Source organism: Helianthus annuus, chromosome 15, assembly GCF_002127325.2.
Source record: "Helianthus annuus cultivar XRQ/B chromosome 15, HanXRQr2.0-SUNRISE, whole genome shotgun sequence".
NCBI lineage: Eukaryota > Viridiplantae > Streptophyta > Magnoliopsida > Asterales > Asteraceae > Helianthus > Helianthus annuus.
This window is the reverse complement of record NC_035447.2, coordinates 165,891,508-165,919,402: the sequence shown is the minus strand read 5'-3', so window position 1 is coordinate 165,919,402 and position 27,895 is coordinate 165,891,508. Positions and strand designations below refer to the sequence as shown.

The 27,895-nt window shown below is 36.7% G+C and overlaps 1 protein-coding gene and 1 non-coding gene across 2 annotated transcripts; one reads left to right on the top strand and one right to left on the bottom strand.

Moving 5' to 3' along the window:
* Positions 1 to 9,274: 9,274 nt before the first annotated feature.
* Positions 9,275 to 9,381, top strand: LOC118487755. The gene has a single exon (XR_004882698.1). It is a non-coding gene; the product is annotated as a small nucleolar RNA R71 (small nucleolar RNA).
* A 6,020-nt stretch (positions 9,382 to 15,401) lies between these two features.
* On the bottom strand, positions 15,402 to 17,649 carry LOC110914568. The gene is made up of 4 exons (XM_022159358.1): positions 17,593 to 17,649; positions 16,440 to 17,027; positions 15,686 to 16,321; positions 15,402 to 15,617 (listed from the first exon to the last, which is right to left on the bottom strand). Exons 1-4 carry the CDS (start codon positions 17,647 to 17,649, stop codon positions 15,402 to 15,404), a joined length of 1,497 nt encoding a protein of 498 aa, XP_022015050.1.
* Between the last annotated feature and the right edge of the window lie 10,246 nt (positions 17,650 to 27,895).

Here is a 27,895-nt window from a genome sequence, read left to right as displayed (position 1 = left end):
CAGCTCCGTTTGAAGCATTGTACGGGCGGAAATGTCGTTCCCCTCTCTGTTGGCTCGAAGTGGGTGACAGTCAGATCACAGGCCCGGAGCTTTTGCTTGAAACATCGGAAAATATTGTTCAGATTCGGAACCGTATGGCCGCAGCGCGCGACCGTCAGAAAAGCTACGCTGACAAGCATAGGAAACCCTTGGAATTTGAAGTTAATGACCGTGTTATGTTGAAAGTCTCACCCTGGAAGGGTGTAGTGCATTTTGGGAAACGTGGCAAGTTAAATCCTCGCTATGTAGGGCCATTCAAAATTCTAGAGCGAATTGGTAAAGTGGCCTACAGGTTGGAGTTACCTGCTGAGTTGGGTAACGTCCATGATGTTTTCCATGTGTCGCAGTTAAAGAAGTGTTTGTCGGATGAAACACTGGTCGTACCGTTTTAAGAGCTGAAGATCGACAACAAGTTGCAGTTTGTCGAAGAACCAATCGAGATTATGGATCGGGAAGTTAAGGTTCGCAAGCACAGCCGTATTCCAATTGTGAGAGTTCGTTGGAACTCACGACGTGGACCGGAGTTCACGTGGGAGCGTGAAGATCAAATGAAGCTCAAGTATCCACATTTATTCCCAGCTGACAAGTCTAAGCCTGGATCAACTAGTGAATTTCGGGACGAAATTCTCATTCAAGTTGGGGATGATGTGGCACCCGCGGATAACACTTGGTCAACCTGATTTATCGCCATATTTCTTTGGATTGCTTGTCAAATTTCGGGACGAAATTTCTTTCAAGTTGGGGATGATGTGACAACCCGAGATTTCAAGGCCTTTCCTCAACACGTTACTCATTTCACATAGCGTTTTCGTAATTTGTTTGCATTATAACTTGTTCATGTTCCATATATGTTTGGTGCTTTGTATTGTTGTTTTGTATTACTGTTGGATTAAGTAATAAAAGCTTATAAGATTTAGATAAACTCATCATAAACATTCCTAATCAGTTTGCATGTTGGCCATGTAACTTTATAGGTCCAACTACAAAGCATGTAGTGTTTAAAACACTAGTGCCTTGCATGTGATACTTGCATGTGATCATTGGTATTCGTTCAGTGTATGCATGTAGTACGTAACTTTCCACTAGAATTTCATCATCATTCCGTCTCCAACGAAACATGGGGGTCGTCCAATGAGTTTCGTCGTCTGGGCCCAGTTCGAGGCCCAGTTCGGCCGGCCATGTTTACGTGTATATATATTCAACCCATGGGAAACCCTAAAACACTATTGCCCTCTTCCCTCATAACCGACGGCTGTATCTGCTTTTTGGAAGTCTCTGTGTCTCTAGATCAAATTAATCCATCCAATATCACGGTAAGCATTCTTTTGCTTATTTGTGATTATAGTTTTGTTGACAACTGGGTTGTTTAGGGTTGATCATTATTGTGTGTGTGTTTTGAATATGTAATACAGCATGAATCGGATGAACTGTTAATTGGGCATGATGACCAGGGTTTGAATGATCTGATTGTCTACGGTTAGGGAGTCGATTTCATATATGAATACAACTGATTAATTGATGCGATGATCATGCTTATGTGTGTTAACGGTAAAGGATTAGGGTGGTTGTTGTTCATGACGCATCGTGGGGAAGAAAGCCTCGGCGAAAGGCGTTGAGTTTCGTCGACAGGAAACCAAACAGAATGTAACTTTGAATGATTTAATATTGTATGATTAGACACATCATTAATTAGACACATGAGACATCATGTGATTCACTATACACAATCATTTTGGTGATTAAGTTGTCGGCCCATGTGTAGACTTCATTAAATACTTATGAATATGTGTATACATCATTACATCACACTATTATTTGGCGGCCCATGTGATTAGGTTGGGTGACCCAATGAAGCTTTATCATTAATTGAAATTATGTCAGCAACCTTTATTAAAGTTATCATATGTTCATGTGAATGGATAGTGTTGTCAGATTGCATATGCTTTGCTAGTAATTCCTATTACATAGTGTGATCACTCGATCGAGCCACATAGTCACCCGATCCTGATCAGTTGACTATTGAATGTTGTTACGAAACATACATGTGGGTTCGGATATACATGAGTAGAATAACTGTTATGTGCCATTCGGTGATTATTGCATGTACGCACACTATGATTATGATCCATACGAAAACCTTACGAATGTAAACTAATATCGCATACGTGAATACCATAGGCTGTGATTGTGTAAGTGTGAGCAAGTAGCAAATCATACCGAGCACACCAAGGTGAGTTCACTGCACTTTTCTAAGCATGCGTCCCGGTGGTTTGGGACATCTGGTAAACGTTTCTGAAGGGGATACTGGGTAAACTGTTTAATTGGGATGTTGGTTATTGAACACAGTATAAATCATGTAAGACCCTGTACATCTACCGTGTTGCTGAAGAAGCAACGAGGTATTTAGTTGATAGCGCTATTAGGTTTGGCACCCTCACACCGGGCCGAAAGGACGGGCGTGAACTAATTACCTGGACTTCATGACCAATGCCTAGTTAGAGGCATTGGGGTTGGGCATTCTCATCGTGTACATATAAGACCCCTTACATCTATTCAAGGTTGTTTGATACCTTGACCTCATGACCAAAGCCTAAATGGAGGCATTGGGGTTGGGCATTCACATCTAGTCGCCACATACGGTAATCGAGTAATAACAACATCAAAACAAAACGTTGAACTGTCTTAAACACACATCTGGTAACTAAACGCGTTGATAAAACTTTGAACTCACCAGCGTCGTCTGACACACTTGTCTGCATGCTTGCAGGTCGTTAGGATTCGTGACATGGACTTGCTATCTGGGAGTGCTGGAGTGGTCATGGATCAAGGCTCATGAGTTAATATATATTTGATACATTGATTTTGAACACTTATTATGAAACAGTTGTTAAACAATTTACCATATGCTTCCGCTACACAACTCTTGGATTCAATCTTATGCTTGACATTTACTATTGGTAATTAATGACATGTTTTATTTAAATATTTATCATTGGTTCAATGTGATTGGTGGCTCGAACTCTGATGCGTCACACTTTCCGCGGTGTACCCGCATGTGGTATTTTGGGGGTGTGACATGTTTGTAGTTAGTGCGAGAAAGTAATTGCATTTTGTAGCAAAAGACAACACAAACAATAAGCTAAGCACATGGAGAAAATCATCATAGAGAACACCTTAGTTTCACAGCTGGTAACATCATATCTAAAAGCAGAGTCTCCATTCGATCCTCCCACCGACGCAATCGAATACTAACATTAACAAACACAAAGGTTGAAATGAAGTTAGCTTAAAACCTAACCTTACCTCCTGAAAGAAAAAATTGGACATGATGTAAATTATACCACCAAACAAAACAAAAAACTACAAAATTAAACTCATGAACAATTGAGTAATAGATATAATAAAAGCATGTTAAAATTAAATAGTTAACGTACTACACAGGGTATATTAATGAGGCATTCCTTGATCTAATACTTTTGCTCTGGTTGCTCAATAGCTGAGGACAAATAATAAAACCTACAAAACGCAAGATGACAGAGTCGCAAATTACTATTAAATAAACATACTAATGAGATGTGAAAACTGAACCAAATTGTTGGTAAGAGTGTGGACCTGAACACTGAACCACAATTTCCAAATCGTAGATTATTGAGCAGTTTGTTTCTTTGAAAGGCCTTCCTTTAAAATTTAGAGTAAACTTCCGTTTTGCTCTCTGTGGTTTGGTCACTTTAACGGTTTTGCTCCAAACCTTTAAAAATAGCCATTTTCCTCCAATAGTTTGCTATGGTTTTTCCATTTTGCTCCCGGCCTCTAACTCCATCCAAATTGTCTGTTTTTCCATTTAGCTCCCCGCAGGGAGCAAAATGGAAAAACCATAGGAAATTATTGGAGGAAAATGGCTATTTTTAAAGGTTTGGGGCAAAACCGTTAAAGTGACCAAATCACAGGGAGCAAAACAGAAGTTTACTCTAAAATTTATAAGAGAAAGGATTATTACAATAATTTATATCATAGAATCATGAGAGTTAATATGTTAGAAAGAGCAGTGGCATCACTTTTTCATTGTGCTCTCAACGTAAAAGTATCCCTTTCCTTTGTGTGAGTATAAACCTGTACCCTTGATGCGTGTTAGTGTGTATATATTTTTGATGTATATTTAAGCCCTTTTTACACTTTCAGCCAAGTTTTAAATTTATAAAACACGATATTCACTAACACTAAACACACATATGGGCAAGTGCACCCATCGTGGACGTAGTATAGTGTTGGTAAGATACCGAGGTCGTCCAAGGACACAAGAGCTTTTAGTACCGGTTTATCCTCAACGTCTAATCAAATCAAAAAGTTAGAAAAATGTTTTAAACTAAGAAAAATAAAAACTAACTAAATGCTGAAAATAAAAATAAAATAAAAAACAGATAGACAAGATGAATCACTTGGATCCGACACGTGTATTAGTATAACCTTTGATGATTTTTGCACTTTTGCACTTGTTTAAGAGATTATCTTAGTTATTGTAGTAGGCCCCTCTTTTGAAGGCGACGTTACCCTCAACCCAGTAGTTTGAGTCAGCAAGGATACAATCCTAAAGGGTCGGATTATTGAAAGATAATGAATTAAGTTATTAATGCAAATTGTGGTAGGCCCCGCTTCTGGCGGTGACGTTACCCTCGGCTAAGTAGTCTGAGTCAGCAGGGATACAGTCCTAAATAGCCGGGTTATAGTATTAATAGTAGTTAACTTATGAGGGGGTCAAAGAGTTTGGATCCCCGCCATCCAATACCTATGGGTATTGAAGGAGATCCTACTAAATTTGACCCAGGTCCCAAGCAGGACCTCTAAACGCTGAACAAGGGCAAGACCCTTACCAAACCGTTCCCTTAACCCCCGACCAGGTAGCCAAAATACCTCCATATAGACCGTGGAGATATGAATGGTGAAAATCTTTTATTTTATATAGACAGTAAAATAACGCCAAGACACCACGGACAAACGATAAGGAAAGATCACCTTCAACATAAGTAACTAGTTATTAAAGTCATTAATACAAAACCAAATAAAAAGTGCAAAAGATTAAAAATAAAAAGTATTATACTAAACACTTGTCTTCACCAAGTGATGTAAGAGACTTAGGCAAACATGGCCTTGATTGTCAAGAACTCTTACGATCAATCTTGGATCCCGAGACGACTCACACACTCTACGATGGACAATGGATGATGGTGGTGGATGATGGTGTTATGGTGGTGGTGGGTGGTGGATGAGGTGTGAGAGAGGTGGTGTGCCAAGGGATGAGAGAGAATGAAGCCAAGCTCCTCTATTTATAGGCTGAACAGAAGGCTGGACACGGCCCCGTGTCCGCTGGACACGGCCCCGTGCCCGCCTGACACTCTCTCTCCTCATTAATTGTAATTGTGAATTACAATTAATGCGCCTGCTGTACTTTCACCACGCCCCCGTGCTCGCTGGACACGGCCCCGTGGTGGGCAATGGAAGCTTCTACTGGTTTATCTTTTCTGCTGCTTCCTGGGCACGCCCCCGTGTTCGCTGGACACGGGGCGTGTTCAGACTCTGTTTCTTCCTTTTTGCTTTGGGAGGTACCGTTGAGGGTCCGGGCAATCTACTTTTGTTCCTTTTCTTGTATTTATGGTAGAATTAGTGGTCTTTTTGCTTCTTTTGTGATTTTGAGCTCATTTCATCCTGAAAATACAAAAGGAAGACAAAAACACTCTTTTTCCAACATTAGTACTAAAAAAGGGTTAGTTTTATGCCTTAATTGATGTGTTTTATATGTTGCATTTTACACACATCAAATACCCCCACACTTGAACATTTGCTTGTCCTCAAGCAAAACTCTTTAAATGTGGCTTACACTCCCAAATGGAATAGGTAGAAGAGAAGTTTTTTAGCTTGTCCTAGAGTGTCGGGAATCCAAGGTTTTTATAGGCTTTATTTTTATTTATTTACAATCCTATTCGTTATGATTTATTTTGAACTTTTCATAAGATAAATTACTTATTTGGGCATAGCATGCCTTATTAAAATTCCATTTATATACAAGTTCACATACCTCACGGGAGATCACTCAACACTCGGCCGAAGGTGTATATTTTAGTGAATCACTCGAGAGCGGCACGGAACTTACGTCTTTCCATAGGCTTGCCAAGCAATCAATCCTCCTCCTTTTTAACTTTTTACCTTTGTAAATATCAAGAGGACTTTTTGGGTGAAGGCTTGGGTTTAAAGGTGGGTGGTTGGTTAGTGGTTAGTAAAAAGGGTGAAAATCGTAACAAGCGTCGGTTTTCGTGAAGTACCTTATTTTTAGTGACTTTTTATTTGAAGTATTTCTCAAACAAGCTTTTATAGCTTTTGTTTGTTTTTGACTTCATCATCATTTTTTTTTTGATTGTCACATAAAAAGGTGAGTTTACGAAAAAGCGAACTTGTTACTAAAATAAAGGGTGAAAAAAAATGAAAAAGGTTTTTGGTGGGTAAAAATGGTTTTTTTTGGGGTAATGAAATGAAAGGTTTAGGCTCAAAGGGGCTATCTAGGGGGATTTTGGGTAGGTAAAAAAAATTGAAAAATAATGGTTTTGAAAGAAAAATGGTTAGTCCTAATGCCTCCATCATTTACTTACTTGGGTTTAAGTTGGTAAGGATCGGGAATGTATCGTCGTGGCAAGTTCTAGATTTGTAAGGACCGAGCGGCTATTCACACAAGAAACGAAAAATGAGCATTTAATCTAAATATGTGTATTTTTATGCTCAATAAAGGCTCAAAACTCACTTTTGTGGGAATGGGTTTTTAATGTGACCAAGCATATATAATCGAATTTTAAACTAGACTTGTTATGCCGTTTCATAATTTTCTTATGTTGGTTCCTTTTTTTATCACGACGCTATTGGTTGTAAACTTGTAAAAATATAACCTTTTTAGAACTTGTTATTCCCAACTTAAACTAAGACAAGTAAATGAAAAAAAAATGAAAAAGTTTTTGAAAAAAATTTGGGGTGTTTAGCGGTTCCAATAGAGTTTTGTGTAAGGCTTGTGTTTAGGATTTTGCAAAATTTCAAGGTTTTAGCATCCCCCCCACACTTAAATTACACATTGTCCTCAATGTGTCCAAAAATAATATTTTTGGTTGATTAGAATGTATAAAAGTGTGTTAAAAAGCAAAGATTTTTGTTACTGGCATCCTGGACACGGCCCCGTGTTCACCGGGCACGGCCCCGTGGTCAAGTGCCAGTAACAAAAATTACAGAATTGAAACAGAAGCCTGGACACGGGGGCGTGTCCGCTGAACACGGCCCGTGTCCAGTTACCTGAACTGGGTGATTTTCTGCAGGGGCTCAGCACGGGGCCGTGTTGGTTGGGCACGGCCCGTGTTGAGCCTTCTGTGATAGAGATTTTTGTCGGGTTGCTCTGTTCTTCGTGCATGGTTCCATTTTTTTCTCGTTCCCTTTTTCATCCATTACCACCATGAGTGTGTTTTATTCTGCAAAAATTAAAAGATTAAACTAAACTAAACTAAGGATAGATCCGCGGAATGCCTCCGTGGTGCGCCACGTTTATAAGGGTCCTTGGCTAGACCCGATTCCTGGTTATATATCTTCTGAGTGGAGTGCCTTGCTTCCCAAGTTACACCGTCGGAGAGCGGCATCCAAACTTGAATCAATAACCTTCATGTAATTGATTGGGCCGTCATCCTCTATTTTCTTCCCAACTCCGAACTTCACCTCATCGTCCCCATACTTCAAAGTCAGTGTCCCTTCATTCATGTCTACCACTGCTTGTGCTGTGGCAAGGAAGGGTCTCCCTAGGATAAGGGGGACCTCGGTGTCTTCCTCCATGTCGAGTATGACAAAGTCAACGGGATAAACGAATTTGCTTACCCTTACCAAGACATTCTCGATGACACCTTGTGGGAACTTGACTGATCGATCAGCAAGTTGTATGCTTATTTTTGTAGGGCTCGTGGTTCCCAAGCCAAGCCTTTTGAACATCGATGAGGGCATGAGGTTAATGCTAGCCCCCAAGTCGGCCAAGGCATTGCGAACGGGTGATTCCCCTATTGAACATGGAATCGTGAAACTTCCGGGATCGATTTTCTTTTGGGGTAGTTTATTGAGTACGAGGGCAGAGCATTCTTCGCCTAAATTAACTAATTGCAAATTTTCAATTTTCTTTTTATGTGTAAGGAAGTCCCTCATAAATTTAGAGTATTTGGGCATTTGGGTTAGGACTTCGATAAAAGGAATATTGACATGCAATTGTTTTAACAGACTTTCGAATTTTGCGAATTGCTCATTGGTCTTTTGACGAATTAACCTACCGGGGTACGGAACTCGAGGAGCCTTGGTAGGCTCTGGTGATGGGGGAGAGTTCTTTTCCTGCAGATGTGTTGGCATTGTTTCTTCTGTTGGAGGAGGTATTTCTGCAGGCCCTACGGTGCGGTTTCGTAGTGTGATGAGGTGAACTTGCGCTTTTGGGTTTGTTTCGGTATTGCTAGGTAATGCGCCTTGTGGTCTCTCGGAAAAATTTTGTGCTAGTTGATTTATTTGTTTTTCTATGTTTTGAATGCTAGCTTGTTGATTCCTAAAATTAGATTCTAATTGTAGAAATCTTTCCGAGTTTTTCTTTTCAGTGTCGGAGATGAGGCGAGATATAGTATCTTCGAGCCTTTCTCGTCCACCTTGTTGTTGAGTGAAATTTTGTGACTAATTTCTTGATTGCTGAAAGTTTGTTCGTTGGGTTTGTTGGTTACTACTATTGCCGGTTTCCCTCCAACCAAGGTTTGGGTGGTTTCGCCATCCTTGGTTGTAAGTTCCCGTTGGAGGACCCGACGGCCTAGGTCTATTATCAATGTAGTTTACCATTTCTTGTTGATCGTCTGTTTCTTTCATGCAACTCCAATTTTCATGTGACCCACCACACCCTTCACAAGCCATAACCGAGACTGTTTTTGTCATTTCTAATTTTTTTATTTTTGAAGAAAGGGCCTCGATTTGGGCTTGTAAAGAGGTGCTTTCGTCGACCTTATGGGCGCCCGGGGCGATAGACTTATTTCCCCGGGGAGTGTGCCATTGAAAATTGGTTTGAGCAATTTCCTCAATCTGATTATATATTTCGTGTGGGCGTCGATTACCTAAAAGTCCCCCGGAGCTAGAATCAAGTGTCTGCCTAGTGTGTGGCAACAATCCATTGTAGAAAGTGGATACTTGTTGCCATATCGTGAGGCCATGATGGGGACACTTGCGTAATAGCTCCTTGAACCTTTCCCATGTTTCATATAAGGATTCCCCGTCCTCTTGTGAGTATGTGTTAATTTCAGCCATTAATTTAGCAGTTTTAGAAGGAGGGAAATACTTATATAGAAACTTTTGGGCTAGTTCATCCCAGGTGTTTACCGATCCAGCTGGGAGGGTGTTGAGCCAAGCTTTCGCTCGGTCTTTTAGTGAGAACGGAAACATACGGAGGCGTATGGCGTCGTTTGATGCTCCATTGATCCGAAAGGTATCACATATTTCTAAGAAATTAGTTATATGTAGATGAGGATCCTCGTCCGCAAGCCCGTGGAAGGTTGCGGAGTTTTGGAGCATTTGTATCAAATGCGGTCGAAGCTCGAAGTTATTGGCTTCAACATTTGGAGCATTGATAGCGGCGCCTAGATTACCTACGGTGGGCCGTAGATAATCCATAAGGGTACGTTGGTCCGCCATTGGGGGTGGATCACCCGAAACCTTCTCTTGGTTTTTGGCTTTTAACCTTTTTCTGAGAAAGCGTTCGGGTTCTTCTAGCGGTTCTTTTATGTCTTTATTGGAACTGGAGCTCATACACTACGTGAGGATGGTGTCGGGTTCCAAGTCCTGCAATAAAAACAAAAAAGAATGTCGGTCAGAAGGTTCACCACGGCCCCGTGTTGAGCGAACACGGCCCCGTGGTCGGAAATACAGTGATTGTTTTCCAGATCCCAGTTACTGGAAGTTGGACACGGCCCCGTGTTGCACCGGCACGGCCCCGTGGTCAGCCTTCTGTAACTTGAAAAACAAAAACTGCCAGTAACTTTGCTGAGCACGGCCCGTGTCCGACCAGGCACGGCCCCGTGCTGAGCTCTGCAGAAGCTAAAAATCTAAAAAAAAAAATCCTAAAAAAAATTAAAGAAAAATAAAAATATGATTAGGCCGTTGATTCCTAACTTTCTTAAAATCCTTGTGTCCCCGGCAGCGGCGCCAAAAACTTGATGCGTGTTAGTGTGTATATATTTTTGATGTATATTTAAGCCCTTTTTACACTTTCAGCCAAGTTTTAAATTTATAAAACACGATATTCACTAACACTAAACACACATATGGGCAAGTGCACCCATCGTGGACGTAGTATAGTGTTGGTAAGATACCGAGGTCGTCCAAGGACACAAGAGCTTTTAGTACCGGTTTATCCTCAACGTCTAATCAAATCAAAAAGTTAGAAAAATGTTTTAAACTAAGAAAAATAAAAACTAACTAAATGCTGAAAATAAAAATAAAATAAAAAACAGATAGACAAGATGAATCACTTGGATCCGACACGTGTATTAGTATAACCTTTGATGATTTTTGCACTTTTGCACTTGTTTAAGAGATTATCTTAGTTATTGTAGTAGGCCCCTCTTTTGAAGGCGACGTTACCCTCAACCCAGTAGTTTGAGTCAGCAAGGATACAATCCTAAAGGGTCGGATTATTGAAAGATAATGAATTAAGTTATTAATGCAAATTGTGGTAGGCCCCGCTTCTGGCGGTGACGTTACCCTCGGCTAAGTAGTCTGAGTCAGCAGGGATACAGTCCTAAATAGCCGGGTTATAGTATTAATAGTAGTTAACTTATGAGGGGGTCAAAGAGTTTGGATCCCCGCCATCCAATACCTATGGGTATTGAAGGAGATCCTACTAAATTTGACCCAGGTCCCAAGCAGGACCTCTAAACACTGAACAAGGGCAAGACCCTTACCAAACCGTTCCCTTAACCCCCGACCAGGTAGCCAAAATACCTCCATATAGACCGTGGAGATATGAATGGTGAAAATCTTTTATTTTATATAGACAGTAAAATAACGCCAAGACACCACGGACAAACGATAAGGAAAGATCACCTTCAACATAAGTAACTAGTTATTAAACAAATAAAAAGTGATGTAACTAGTTATTAAACATAAGGAAAGATCTCTTACAAAACCAAATAAAAAGTGCAAAAGATTAAAAATAAAAAGTATTATACTAAACACTTGTCTTCACCAAGTGATGTAAGAGACTTAGGCAAACATGGCCTTGATTGTCAAGAACTCTTACGATCAATCTTGGATCCCGAGACGACTCACACACTCTACGATGGACAATGGATGATGGTGGTGGATGATGGTGTTATGGTGGTGGTGGGTGGTGGATGAGGTGTGAGAGAGGTGGTGTGCCAAGGGATGAGAGAGAATGAAGCCAAGCTCCTCTATTTATAGGCTGAACAGAAGGCTGGACACGGCCCCGTGTCCGCTGGACACGGCCCCGTGCCCGCCTGACACTCTCTCTCCTCATTAATTGTAATTGCGAATTACAATTAATGCGCCTGCTGTACTTTCACCACGCCCCCGTGCTCGCTGGACACGGCCCCGTGGTGGGCAATGGAAGCTTCTACTGGTTTGTCTTTTCTGCTGCTTCCTGGGCACGCCCCCGTGTTCGCTGGACACGGGGCGTGTTCAGACTCTGTTTCTTCCTTTTTGCTTTGGGAGGTACCGTTGAGGGTCCGGGCAATCTACTTTTGTTCCTTTTCTTGTATTTATGGTAGAATTAGTGGTCTTTTTGCTTCTTTTGTGATTTTGAGCTCATTTCATCCTGAAAATACAAAAGGAAGACAAAAACACTCTTTTTCCAACATTAGTACTAAAAAAGGGTTAGTTTTATGCCTTAATTGATGTGTTTTATATGTTGCATTTTACACACATCACCCCTCATATATAAAAGTTCAACACATATTTTTAACAGTATCTTCATCACTCAACTCATAATATCTTCGTCATTTAAAAACTTTGACAAAATCCATCACCAAAGATATTTGAATGAACCAAACCAAACATCCCTAACAAACCAGCACAAATTAAACAAAATCTCAAATTCAACACAAACAAACCTGAATTAAGTATAAAGTTCACATAAATTGCAACCATCTAATAACTTCTAGACAAAAAAAAATTGCCTTGTAAAAGCATAAACTTGAATCCTTTATAACTTTATATAGTTAAAAAAAAAACTAGTCACATACCTGAGTCCACCAAATTTGCCTGTGTAGCGCCACGAATCATCCTAGCCAATATTTATATGTTGCTTGTCTTTACTCGATTAATCTCTAATCTGAAAATACAGAATCACGTAAGACGCAATATACTCCTACTCAATTAATATAAAAAATCATAGTACTTAATACACAGGGGAATGAAGCATAAGCTCACCGTGACTGAGCTCCAAGTCTTGAACTATATTTTAACTCTTGATATTGTGATCATTGCATCGTCTTGATAACGTATTTAGTCTGAAGGGCAGCCATAACAACATAAACATTTCCCTCTTCCTCTAAATCTAGTATCACAATCCAATTTGAGATCTTGATATATTTTGTTCGACCAAAAAGGTCAAAAGTCACATCTGATCATTTACAAAATAAGAGGTCTAGACCAATAAACATTGCCCAAATTTAAATAAAGTTGTAGACTTTTCTCCCAAATATTCAAATCGAATATCAAAATCCAATCCGAACCTTCTCATATTTCTATCTAATATTCAAGAAACACCCACAAACCTAACATCATATAAAGAAGAACCATGTTTAAAATTTTGAAAAAGAAAGTCAAAATCTAGTATAATCCCACAAACCCTAACATCAAATAAAGAAGAACCCTGTAAAAAAAAGCATAGAAAAATAAAGTCAAAATCTGGTATAATCATCAGTTAAATCTAGATAAAATCAAGAATACCTAAATAAAGATGAATCGATCGTTGTAAATGGTACGTGAATTAGATGATGATGATGGAGTTGATTACCGTCGATGTTCGATTCATCGTGGATTGTGTGCTGAATATGAACAATGGAAAAAAAAAACCCTAATAATTTCAAAGAGTATCAGAGAAGAAGAATGGAAACAAATAAACGGTTTCAACCTTTATATATGGAAGGAACAATAATGACCCGAATAACCTATTCGGATCCCGCGTCGGGTTTCACTCAAGGGAAATCAAGGGATTGCAAAATGGCAAGGAAAATGAGGTTTAGAGGCCCTAGATGGAGGACATGTGTCCCCTAGGTATGGTTTTTATTAGGTTAAGAAGATATAGACTAATCAATATTTTTTGTTAGATTAGGTCTCTTAAACCTTCTCACAAAATCAACCCATACCTCAAATATATTTTTATTTATAACTTATAATGTTATTTTTTGTTTAAAGCTTACCAAAAATAGATTTTACGAAAGCGTTTTTATATTAGATTTATAATGATGACCATTATTTCATATAAAAGCTAATTTTAAGCCTTTGATGACGGAAATTTATTTAAATTCAGTCCAGGACTATTTAAACATGATTATTTGTTGTTATTTAAAAAATATAAATAAACAGTTTTCATTATTGAAACCATTGGATCCATATAATACACAAGACTATAACATAATATTTAATAAAATGACAAAAAAAAATTAAAAACCTAACTATATATACAATTTCTTAAAATAAACTAACAAACTATAAGTAAAAAATCTTAATTTAATTATGCCCTCTAGTCATACCGTCCTGTGCGATAGTATTAATTAATAATAATATCATTTTTTTAACGGAAAGAATACTATTTAATTATGCCCTCTAGTCATACCTTAATGATTTTTTCTACTTAAATCCATAGACAACATATAATTTATGTTATTTAAATATCTAGAGTGAAATGGTAAGAAAAAATGTATTTCGAAATCACAACGGGTATCTTTTAAGAAATTAATGGGTATATTCTATTTTCATAGGTATGACCGATACACGACATGTACTCGACAAAAATTGATCCCGGTATGAGGTACAATTTTACAACTGAGTATGAGATTAGGATTGAAAATACCCATCCCAAACCCGTTCCAATACCATTCCTAAGTGTACATGAATCCCAACATGTTTAGTGTCAGTGATATATGGGCATACTTGACAAGTAAATTAAATTCATATATCACAGAAGACAATCGTTGATTTAGAGAGATGCCATATTAACTCAAAAGGAAGATTTCAAAGGCAAGATGAGTCAACGTCAAATACAGCCATTCCTCTGTATTTAGCTTCAATGGAATTTTTCCTTAAGTGATTTAACAATTAAAAACACATAACAAAGCGAAATCACAAATTAAGTAGCATTTTAAAAATCACTTTTACCCTAGAGTTGGATAAATCCAATGCAATTCTATAAGTCATGATTTAACATATTTAATTAAATCGTTTTATAATGTCATAATAATAACAAAAAGTAGTATGTGATATAATATTACTACAACGGTCTGAACTGTAGGTGTCTTACGTTGGTTCTGCTTCTAAGAAAACGTGTTCTCTAGGTATTGTAGGTCTATAATGATTTACCGTAACCTTGCGGTTGTCCTAAGTTTACTTTTGTTGAATCTTACACAAAAAAAATATTAATTTTTTGTAATTATTTTGTATGATATTATTTAAAGGGTATTTAGATTTTCTTGTATTTACTTAGACCAAACATATGTGGTGTGTGATTTTAGGTGGATGTTATTCCCTTGATAAAGACAAGGCCTAGATTTTGGACTATGTTGGTGGATCTTGTCATCACTTCCATCAGCAGTCGATTAGTCAAAGACGTAAAAACTTCTGGTTTAGGCATGGGTAACCCGTAATCAGACAATGAAGTTGAGGGTGTTCCAGACTGTAACAACAACTCAATTTCATAGAGAACATATTGCATTTGGTCCTCATCATTCACTATGCCATGTATGTGACTTGCGTCATCACTCATTTTTTTCCATTGTTGATCGAAAAGTCGTTTGGGGTTTGACATCTCACAAAACAAAAGCATATGAGTGAATAAATAGCGTAATTCAGAAGCATTTGCCCATGTAGCAGCTTCCTCTATTGCAAGTGACCATTCACTGTCATCTCCAAGCAAGCCTAGTTTCTCACATGCCATGCGATATGTTGGAAGGACCTCACCGGAAATGGTGCGTATGTCTACGAATGACCTACATCCTTTTTGATGTGACAAAAGCATTCGAAGGTAAAAGACCTCACCGGCACTTGGATGTATGTATACAAGTCTACCGATTCCCGGTGTTCTATTTGTGATTCTCCTAAGCCAGCATTTTCCCGTAGGTTCCCATCTGTATTCTGTATTCCGAAAGGTAGTCAATGTAACGGAGATGGAGTCCACTATTGTCTAGGCAATAATTTTTTAGCCATTCTGTTAAAGTGGTGCGCTTGGCATTTGGATTGCGTAAGACATTCTCAAGCTTCTCATTATCTTTGAATGTGACATTTTGCCTATTCTCTAAGTGGACAGAAAGCACCTATATGGAAGGAATTCCATTATTAGTAAATTACGAAAGAAATTTCTAATGGATTTTTGTAACTTTACCTGGACGGGAGGGTTTCGTTCATGAATCATGAAGTTAAAGATTCTCCATGCTGATTCATGGGGACAAATGAATCTACCATCAACGAAGTCTTTAATTTCGTCAATTTCTGTTGTAGTATTATCTGTAGAATTGGCTGTTATGTCAGGCGTTTTTTTAACAGTGTATTTTATACGGTCTGTTCCTTTAGATATGTATTTGAAAAGGTACTTTATGAGCATACTCCAACCGAAGTATTCGACATTCATGTGAGCATGAAAATGAAGCAACAGAGAACGATTGTACGGTACGACGTAACCGTTATCTAGTGAAATCCCATGTTTTTGGACAAAGTGAGTACTTTGACATCTCCTATAGCGTGCGTAGCCATTCTCATCAAATCGTGTAAAAGGCTCGTAATCCTTAGGGAATTTTTTCTTGCATGATCCTAACGCCATGCATGGTGAATTAGGTCTGGCCATGCCGCAAGGTCCATGCATCATGGAGTCGGTCACAATTTTATACAATGGTGGCTCATTGATGGGATCTGGAATTTCCGCTGATATATACTCATCCAATTGTGAAGCATCCTTTATTTTGTGGGCTTCATCAACCCATAAGAGAAGATGACAATGGGGCAAACCTCTTTTTTTGGAATTCTATGGTGTATAAGTCTGCACAACATAAATGAACGGCTTTCATGGGACATGAGTGTACTTGTATAATAGCTATGGAGCTTTCTATGTAATATGAGGTAAATAAGTTACTTGCAGTAACCTTCCCAAATGGTCTTCTAACTTTAAGAGAATTTATAAATGAAATAACTTTCATATGGAACACTCTTGCAATGACATCAGGGCAATCTTCCGCCTTCAGAACGGGAAATCTGGCCATGTATCTACTAATCTCAGGCCATTTAACGTTGCAAGTGAATGTAACAAAGTATTGCGGGTTTCCATGAACTCTGCATATTGCCAAGGCATCCTGATAGTGTTTGTACATGTATCGTGGACCACCGGTAAACGTTGAGGGCAAAATTATACGTTTGCCTATATCCTTTCCTTCTGTGTCTCCACGTGTGACGGCATCGTGCATTCCTTGCATGTATTCACTTCTAAGAGCATTTTGATTATACCTAAGGTAGTTAAGTCTGTCTTGCTCGATGCAGACATAGGCATCTACCAGGTACTGTTGGAAAAGACGTCCACCTCTTAGAAGTAAAGAATATGTATTGGCACGATCATGTAGTTGGTAGCTATAGAACATATTCCTAGTCAAAGTGTTAGTTTTCTTTGAGCTATCACCTTGTAGGCGCAAGTCGCGGGACCAGTCACTTTCACCATGAATAAACAACAAAGGATATTGCTGTGACATATACAATGGGTGTAATATGTTTATTCTTTAAGGGTGACATCATAAATCAACCACTGATTTCGGGACATTGGTAATTTTTTTGACCGCGTTAAAACAACAAACCGCGGCGGAAACGTCACCCAAGACTGGCCAGGCTTGGGTGGACTATCGACTCAGTGAGCAAGGGTTAAAACACTTACGGGTACATTTATTCAACCCGTGTTATAAATGAGGTTTTTTAAAGATGTATTATTTTATTATTTGGTAAACAACATTACATTTATTCAACCTGTGTAATACACATGCTTTTAAAGATATAACTTTTTTATTTTGTATATAAAATTACATTTAGGATAAATTACAGTTTTCGTCCTTTATGTATGTATCGGATTGCAATGGTTACCCTTTAACTTCGATAATTACAGTCACAGTCCTTTTTTTTAAAACTCATTACACTTTAAGTCCTTTAGCACTAACCAAGTTAAAAATTTTCAGTTAAGTATATTCACTTAAGGGTATTCTGGTCATTTTATTTAAAATATTTTATTAATAAATAACACCAAAAAAATACATATACCCAAGCATCATCTTCCTCACCATCAAACTCTCTCTTCTCCTCTCTTCTATCAGCCATCTCTCTCCCTCTTTCTCTCTCTCTAACCAATCTCCACCACCACTAAATCTGGACACCACCAAGCCATCTCGCAAGCAACTGCCATGGCAGAGTACAATTTGGGGATTTATAGATGACCAAGGAGCCATTAATTCGTCTGTGTTTGTTGTTAGAAATGAAATTAATTTGTGAGGTGGGTGGAGGAGATGTCAGAAGAACTATATTAGCTAACCCGGAACCGTTTTGGTGCAGGTGACCTCCATCTTCCACGTCTGACCTCCATTGTTCCAGAACCGTTTTGGTGCGGGTGAGCAGCCATAGAAGAAAGGTTGACCAGCGATGGGTTGGGTTCGTTCTTGCCGGACGAAGATGGTGGTTGCCGGCCATAGATCTGGGTTTTGGTGCGGCTATCGTTGACGGTGGTTTTGAGATCTGTGATTTGGGGATTTTGACCTAATTTGAGTTGAGTTGCAGGTTTTAGTGGATTTCAAATATGCTTGGATGAGAGGAGTCATTATGGATTGGTTTACAAAGGATGGGTTGATAAAACGACATATACCCCATTTAAGGATAATACTGGATTGCCCATTGTAGTTAAGAAACTTCCCTACAATCATGTAAGCCCTGAAACCCTGAGTTAAGTGTAGAATATATTTTACCATTCTATATGTAGCTTATTGGGTGATGGTTGGTAGTTGAGTTGCGCAGAAAATGGTTAGGAGATAACAGTGGTGGTGGTCCTTGAGGATGATGGTGTTCTAGGGTTTGGATTTGAGGATGATGGTGTTCTAGGGTTTGGATAATTGGGGAAGATGATGTATAATTTTTTGATTTTATTTAGTAAGAAATATTTTAAATAAAAGCATGAAATGACAACAATACCCTTAAGTGAATACATTTGACTGAAAATTTTAACCTGGTTAGTCATAAAGGACTTGTAGTGTAATGAGTTTTACAAAAAAAAGGACTGTGACTGTAATTATTGAAGTTAAAGGGTATCCATTGCAATTTGGTACATACATAAAGGACGAAAAGTGTAATTTACCCTTACATTTATTCAACCCGTACAATATGGTTCTTATAGATATAACTTTTTATTATTTAATATATAAAATTATATTTATTCAACCCGTACAATAAATGAGGTTTTTAAAGATATATTATTTTTATTATTTAGTATATAAAATTTATTTATTCAACCCCGTGTAATACACGGGGTTATAACCAAGTGTATTATATTGTAGCCTAAGCTAAACACTCGTAATGTAAATCTTTTTACAAAACTAAAATTTAAAGAAAATTTGTTACATTTTTAAATATATCAAATATTATTACGGTAATGATGATATATATGTTATTTATCATAATCTAACAAATTATATAGATTTTTAAAACATAAAATTATAAAGGAAAGTAAAAAAATATACATGAAAATCTCAACGGGTATACCTGACAGGTAAACACCCATCAAGTACCTGACGGGTAGAGACCAGGTATGGGACAAGATTTTACAACCAGATGTTGATATGGAATTAGTCATACCCGACCCATTGACATTCCTAATTAAGTGACTTCAACGGATAGAGACCATGTATAAGACAAGATTTTACAACCAGATATTGATATGGAATTAGTCATACTTGACCCATTGACATTCCTAATTAAGTGACTCCAAAGATTTTTCTTTTCCTCCAAAACCTTCTTTTGATATTCTTTAAGAATCATCTTCTATAGTAAAGTAAAAATAAAAGTTAGTAAACATGCTTGGTTTACCTTAAAAAGGTAGAAGGGTTATATTTTATACCTCATCATAATCATACAAAGCAAATCCCACAAATAGCAAAGCTAAGGTAGGGTCTGAGGAGGGTAAGATGTAGACAACCTTACATCTATCCCATAGAAATAGACAGACTGCTTCCAGTGAGACCCTCGGCTCGATTTTATACCTAATTAATCAAATGAATAAAAAGATACAGAGCTCTTGGAATGACTAAAAGTTTTTTCGTGGTTTATAATCAGCATGAGCATGTCCTGAACAATGGCCCGTCTGCAAATCTTGAGATTTCCGATCAGGGGCAGAAGTCACCGCACCTAAAAATTTCCATAAAACCACGAGGTCGAAAACGTATATACCCAAAAATTTCTGTACAAAATTACATACTCTCCACTACTGAGCGAAAAGTTCGAGAGGTCGGCCGCCCACTACAAGAAACAAGCACCTTTAGCGACGACACGTGTCACCGCTAAAAGACCTTTTTGTCTCCGCTATTGCCTTTTAGCGGCGACATGTCGTCGCTAAAGGGTCGCGCTATAGATCGGTCGCTATTGGTCACCTGTCCTCGCTAAAAAGGGTGTGTCGTCGCTATTGTGAATGACTTTCAGCGGCGACATTTGTGACTTTTAGGGGCGACATATGTCACCACTAAAAGTAAAAAAAAGGAAAAAAGAACAATTTACTACTATTTACATTGTTACCCACATACAATTACATGCACATTTTTTTATGTTTTTCCTAAACATACATGGACCAAGACGTTCATAACTATACAAAGAATTAAACAGTAATTCACATTCAAACAACCAAAAATTACATAGCAGTTTGTTTATATCACCATATTAAAACAGTAGTAAATATAAATTACTATAATGTAAATGATTTATTTATTTTATTAAACTAAAGTAATTAAGAATAGAACCTATTTAAAAAATGTTTATAAGGGGTAAACAAAAACATTAATCAATGTTTATTGGTTCTATTATTAAACTAAAGTAATTAAGAGTAGAACCTATTTAAAAAATGTTTTTAAGGAGTAAACAAAAACATTAATCAATGTTTATTTAAAAAATGTTTATAAGGGGTAAACAAAAACATTAATCAATGTTTATTGGTTCTATACTTTTATTTTCGTGTTCAACTCTCAACTCAAATATGGCATTCACTATGTTTACGTAACATTTATAAGAACCATCACTGTAATCACCCCATCCATCATATATCGAGTATATCCGTTAGTTTTTTTAAGATATATTTTTTATTAGATTCATTCAACCCGCGTAATAAACGAGGTTTTTTAAAGATATAATATTTTTATTATTTAGTATACAAAATTACATTTACGCAACTTGTATAATATACTGAATTTTTAAAAATATAACTTTTTTATTATGTGGTATATAAAATTAGATTTATTCAATCCGTATAATACATAGGGTTTATAAAGATATAACAATATATAACTTTTTATTGATTCGTATATAAAATTACATGTGCTCAACCCATACAATACATGAGTTTCTTAAAAAATGTAACTTTTTTATTATTTAATATATATCTATATAATAAAAGAAACCAATAAATGGACACATGTCATTCATTTAAGCCATCTATTTTTTAGTTTTTTCCCCATCTCCTACTTAGTTATAGATAACTAATATTAATTAAAAGATAATTATAAAATTAAATTTAATATAAATTTAAACAATTCGTATAGGAGATAATATAATATTTTGAGATATTTTTGAGATTTCAAAATTATTTATCATTAAATTAACAAAAGACGTACACTAAATATAAATTACTATAATGTAAATGATTTATTATTTTATTAAACTAAAGTAATTAAGAGTAGAACCTATTTAAAATATGTTTATAAGGGGTAAACAAAAACATTAATCAATGTTTATTGGTTCCATTATTAAACTAAAGTAATTAAGAGTAGAACCTATTTAAAAAATGTTTATAATTTATATCGATACACAACATATAATTTATGTTATTTAAATATCTAGGAATATGGCTTATTTTTAGGAATAGAATAACAATAAGATGATTATGATTATTTTATTTTTTTAAGTGAGAAACATAAATTAAGAGTGATTGAGAGATTGACATGTGTCCTCAGTCAGGTTTCTTTTATTATATGTATAGATAGATGTGTTTAATTATGGTTAACCACTGTTGATTATGAGTATAAATTATTATTATTATTATTATTATTATTATTATTATTATTATTATTATTATTATTATTATTATTATTATCATTATCATTATCATTATATTTATTTCTAAGTCTTTTTAACAGTAACCAACTAAATGATATTCTATTGGGCCAACTTTTAGAATGCTACGCGGGGTGTGCACTGTTCGGTTCGGTTTGATTCGGTTTTTTTGGGCAAAATCAAAACCGAAACTGATATGTCGGTTTTTGGTTTTTGAAAACCGTTCGGTTTCGGTTTTTTTTGGTTTTTCGGTTTTTACGTCGGTTCGGTTAATGCTACGCATGGTGTGCACGGTTCGATTCGGTTTTTGGGCAAAATCAAAACCGAAATCGATATGTCGGTTTTTGGTTTTTAAAAACCGTTCGGTTTCGGTTTTTCGGTTTTTACGTCGGTTCGGGTTTTCGGTTATTTCGGATTTTAACTAAATGAATAGTGGCTGCCAGTGGTGTCACTATTCTATTGGGCCAACTTTTAGCATGCTACGCGGGGTGTGCACGGTTCAGTTCGGTTCGATTCGGTTTTTGGGCAAAATCAAAACCGAAATCGATATCTCGGTTTTTAGTTTTTAAAAACAGTTCGGTTTTGGTTTTTTTCGGTTTCGGTTTTTACGTCGGTTCGGTTCGGGTTTTCGGTTATTTCGGATTTTTGGGTAAAGGGTTACCCCGGTGATTCTATATATTCACAACCAAATAACACAAGTAGTGTAGAAATCCTACACTAGTTCAATCACAGGACATGCCCCATGAAAGTAAACACGAAAAAACAAGAAAACAACCAACAAAAAGCAACCCAACTAGACACACTTCTAGAAACAAAATAGAAAGAGGCCATGAACAGTGTTTTTGACTTTTTTTTAATATTTTTTTTCTAGGTTTTTATTATTATATTGTATTATTAGTTTAACTGATTTAAACATATATTTTTATATAACTTTTAAGATACGATTTGTAACACCCCAAACTGGATAGGCTGACGTGTCACTCATACTGATATCAAAACTAAAACCAATCCATAACGTTGAAATCAAAAGATCCTAATTACATTTTCATTATATTACCGAAATACAAATAAATCTTTATCTTCACGACACTCTTCACTTATTCCCCACGTTTCCCAAATTACCTGGCAAACAAATAAGACAAACACAAGAAAGAAACTACGGCTGAGCCAAAAAGTTGCTCAGTAACGGAGAAATCAACAGTACATTTAAAGGCGAACAAATGGGAACGAAACACCACACAATGGAAAGTGAACTGAGACTAACATTGAACCTCATTTGAAATTAAAACAATTTTCCTTCTTTCAAATAGTTTTACTTAAATATAATACTGTTTAAAAATCCCAATTCCTTTAAAACGAGAAAAATATCGAAATTACTATATTATGAATAAACATTTAGGTTTAGATCAAAATCTAATGATAACTCGAATTTCTTAGCGAAACATTATCTAACCAAAACAATTATATTTCTAATTTGAAATATATATATTTAATCAACAAAATAGCTTAGATAACCTGAGTTTTGAAAACATAGTAATCTAATACTTGTAAAGATTATGCAACCCGATACTGGAAACAAAACAGTTCTAAAGCAAATACTGAGGCGGACACCAGACAAATGCTGAAAACAGAGACTGAAATCCTGGCACTGAAATAACTACTTTTATAACTTGAATCCCAAACCTTATACTGAACAGATAACAGATACTGAACATAATCTGATGCATATAAACATATCATAACAGAGACAAGACATACGTGACAACATATAACAGTAAAACAAGTCACATAATATAGAAGCACCCACGAGCCTAAATAGAGGCATGCATGGCTATAGTCCATGCGCCGAGATGGTGCGTGTAGGCGTACACACATTATTCCATCTCAACAGGAGTCAGGAGTCAGGAGTCAGAGCTAAGATCGATCTATTCGCCTCTAGGGGCCATGTGCTACACAAGCACAAACTAGAAACGCCGTGAACTTTAGTTACGCACCGTCACGATGAGTGCCATGCCGTTGACGCCCCAACGACAAGTCAGAAGCGCTCGGGTGACAGAGTACAAAGCCGTATCAGAAATAAAATGTATTTTGACATAAGTTTAGAAGGAACATGCAATAATGAGCACAAGGTCTAAGGTCTATTGCATGCTACAATATATACTAGTCTTATAACAATACGAAACATAGACAAGTAGCGAAAACATCCGTACTACAAAGTAACGGACTTGAATAAAAATACAATGATGTAAACGAAACAGAATCCGTACCAACAAGTAACGAAAATATAAAAGTATACTACGATGAAAAGAAAACAGAATCCGTACCTTGTTAGCAAGCAAACCAAATTAAATGAATCTAGTCGTCCTTAAACAATCAAAAACCTATAATCCCGTTACAACCCGAGTTAGTTTTATAATAATTTAGTCCCGTTAATAGACTCGTTCTTTTAAATTTTCCGACGACCAAGGTTCAAGTTTGAGTTTATTAACATTTTAAAATACTATTTGGTGGACAAAACAAATTCATGTACTTAAATAATAAATATATTCAGTGGTTCATAAAATACTATTAAATCAATATGGCATAGCTCTTTGGAAATCACCAATTTTAATATTCTAAAAGTAAACGTCAATTCAATTGATATCATATTTCAAGACTTAGACTTTTAAATAAAATAGTATTATATTGAGAGACCAAAACAAAACTATAAGTTGTGTGCAACTGTGCATGAATACTGTACGACCATTAAATCAAACATAAATAACCTTCTACTCATATTTAGTCTATCTTCCTCCATGAATTCACCTTGCATAAAGATTATCCATACACATATTTCTACTTCGATTTAGATGTCTTAGTCGCCGGAAAAACTCAAGGTCACGAAAGAAAAAGATTTATGGAACATATTACAAACTATACAGTTAGCTTGATCGGAAATCTTACCTCAACTATTCGAAAAGAACCGAACAGATCAAGGCGACGGTTGCGGTGGTTGTACGACGGCTTATGCGGGTCAGAGGAGGTTCTGGCGGAAACAATGAGACTGTGGCCGCGGAATCGCGAACCCAGCAACGGTGGCGAACGGCTCTTGGCGGTAAGGTTGTGCGGCGGTGCGGTCGATCGAATGTGGGGGTATGGTGGCTGATCGAAATCGGAAATTACAGTGACAGGGCCGGTGGCATCGAACGGAGGTAACCGGAGACACACAATAAGTGCTTCGGACGGTCGTGCGGAACGGCACTAAGGTGAGCGGCAGTGGTGGTGCGGCGGTAGTCGTGCGGAACAACGGATCAAATTGAGAAGTGATTTTGAAGGGGTTTAATAAGGATGATTTTATCAGTATAACATCCCGATGATTCGGCAGATTAGTTGATACATGGCCTTTTAAAGATATCCATACAGATAATAAAAAAAAGGTTTGCCGCGAAACTCACGAATTGAAATGCGTTTGCTTAATTTATTTTTAAATGCATATCCTATTTCTTTTTTTTTCCACCTACGCAACACAACAAAATACATGCATGACATTATTTATTTTTATCATTATAACACCTAAAGACTTTAATTTATTATTATTATTATAAATCCAAAAATAACTCAAAACTTGTATTTATCTACTATATTAGTCTATTAAAATTCTGAATATTACACGATTAAAGTACCAATTATCAAACAAGAAATCATAAAAATGAATATCTACCGATACCGATGTTGTTCAGTACGGAGTACGGTATGGTAGCGATACGATATTAATTCATCGAAAGCAAAAACACTAAAAAAAAATATTGATACGGATACAGATGTTATTCAATCTGTTTTGACTGAATTTTGTACGATAGCGTCACAATATCCGTTTAAAAAATATATATCGTAATGTTGAAATAAAAGGAGTGGAACAATTGTTTTTGATTTTTTTTCAATATTGTTTTCTAAGGTTTTATTATTCTATTTGTTTACTACTTTAATTGATTTAAGTATATTTTGTTCTCTCATATAACTTTTAAGATACGATCAAAGTACCCGTTATCAAACAGGAAACAATAAAACGGAATGTATACCGGCACCGATCATGTTCGGTACAATATGGTAGCGATACAGTATCAATTTATTGAAAGAAAAAAAACTAAAAAAAATATTGGTACCGATACAAATGTTGTTCAATTGGTTTCGATTGGGCTTATGATAGTGGCAGAATATCCGTTACCAAAAAAAAGCGTAATGTTGAAATAAAATGAACATAAAATGCAAGCGAACTGAACCGATATCAACTGAACAACATATATAGGTACCATATCAATATGTGTTTTTTAGTTTTCGATCGATGTAATGCTTTCTCTTTCAATTATTATATCGAATGGAACGTACTAAGCTTCATTGTGTTCGTGTTCAATCTGATATTCAAGCTCGATCCGATATTCAAGCACGCATTTCTCAGGCTCAACATGCTTGTGTTTCACAAGACTTGATGGGTAAGGAATTACCCTATCACAGTAACGGTATTTAATTATGAAGATTGGCTGGGTAGTTGACCCTGTTAGTCCGTTCTTGCAAGAGGGGTTTATTTTAACTAAGATTTCCTCCGCTTAATGGATAACCATTTGCTACCAATGGAGAATTGCTTCTCATCTTGAATTGAGGTGAGTGGATTTACACCAACAGAAACCATAAATTTCATACACAATAAAAGGGATATCATCGATTTTTAGATAGGAAATGTAGTTCGTTTTTCCGGTCTATCCTATTTGATCATTGATATTCGAACATTGTTCTCTTTCCTTTGTTCTAGTTCATGATCTGAACGAGTCGCACATACACCCTAGTACATGTTCCTCGACGCTGAGGGCATCCCCGAAGCGCGGGGGATTTTGTGACATTTCTAATTGGCTGTCTTGTATTTCTAATAAGTTGTTTAATCGCTGGCATGTTGAATCCTATACATAATGGGCTGGTTTAGATCGATCCTAACCGGATGATTATGAATTACTTTTATTCAATAGAATATAGAATAATAAAAAAAGTCATAGAATATTAATATTAAACTCGGCAGGGTGAATTTCAGAATTGACGTGAAATCTAGGCTATTGTCATTCAACCGCTACAAGATCAACAATTCCATAAGCTTGGGCCTCTGTTGCTGACATAAAAACATCTCTTTCCATGTCTTCGGATACAACCCATACGGGTTTGCCCGTTCTTTGTACATAAACCCTTGTCAGGGTTTCACGTAGTTCCAGCAGTTCTCCCACTTCCAGGATGAATTCTCCCGTTGCTACTTCAGAAAAAGAACCAGCAGGTTGATGGATCATTACCCTGATAATATAAGATAATAAAAGGATTCTCTATTTTTCATGATATGAGGGGAAGATACAAAGAAAGATAAAAGAATAACAAGAAAAAAAGATAGAATCGAACAACCGTACGGGCATTATGCATTGCATACGGCTCTACAATAAAATTGACCCTTACCTTCCATAAAATAAAGAAAAAATAGGATCGATCAGACCCCGATCGGTAAATGATCAACTTACCACCCTTCCTTTCAGAGGAATTCAAAAATACTATGATGGCTCCGTTGCTTTATATATTGATTATATTTTTTTGTCTGTTATTTGTCTGTCATTCAGCAATCCCAAAGTGGCTTTTTTATTTGATCAAATAAACTAAGGAAAAAAGAATTTTTTTTCGCTCTATAAATATTGTTAAGAGACCTCTGGTGTGAAAAAAGTTTGTGACGCTGAACTGGACTTCCAAGAATAAAATAGGAAATACCTTTTTATCATATTACTCTCTCGATACATAATCTAATGTTTTGAAAACAAAATTTCTTATATCAAATTCAAAGTGCCATGCTATTATTACTTAATATTCATATTTCATATGGCGAAGGCATAATCTTTTTTTTCTCTCAAAAAAAAGCCCCATTGGCGCCAAGCGTGAGGGAATGCTAGACGTTTGGTAATTTCTCCTCCGACCAGGATAAAAGATCCCATTGAAGCGGCTGATCCCATGCATATTGTATGTACATCTGGTTGCACAGGATCATATTATTTCATGGACCGTTTGTGGGTTCCAAGCCAAGATGATCTCCGCGCTTTGCTTATGGATGAGGCCCATAAGTCTTGTTATTCTATTCATCCTGGCTCAGATAAGATGTATAAGAATCTTCGTACTCGGTATTGGTGGCCTGGTATGAAGAAATGCATTGCCTTGTACGTTTCAAAGTGCCTTACTTGTCTTAAGGTTAAGGTTAAACACCAACATCCTT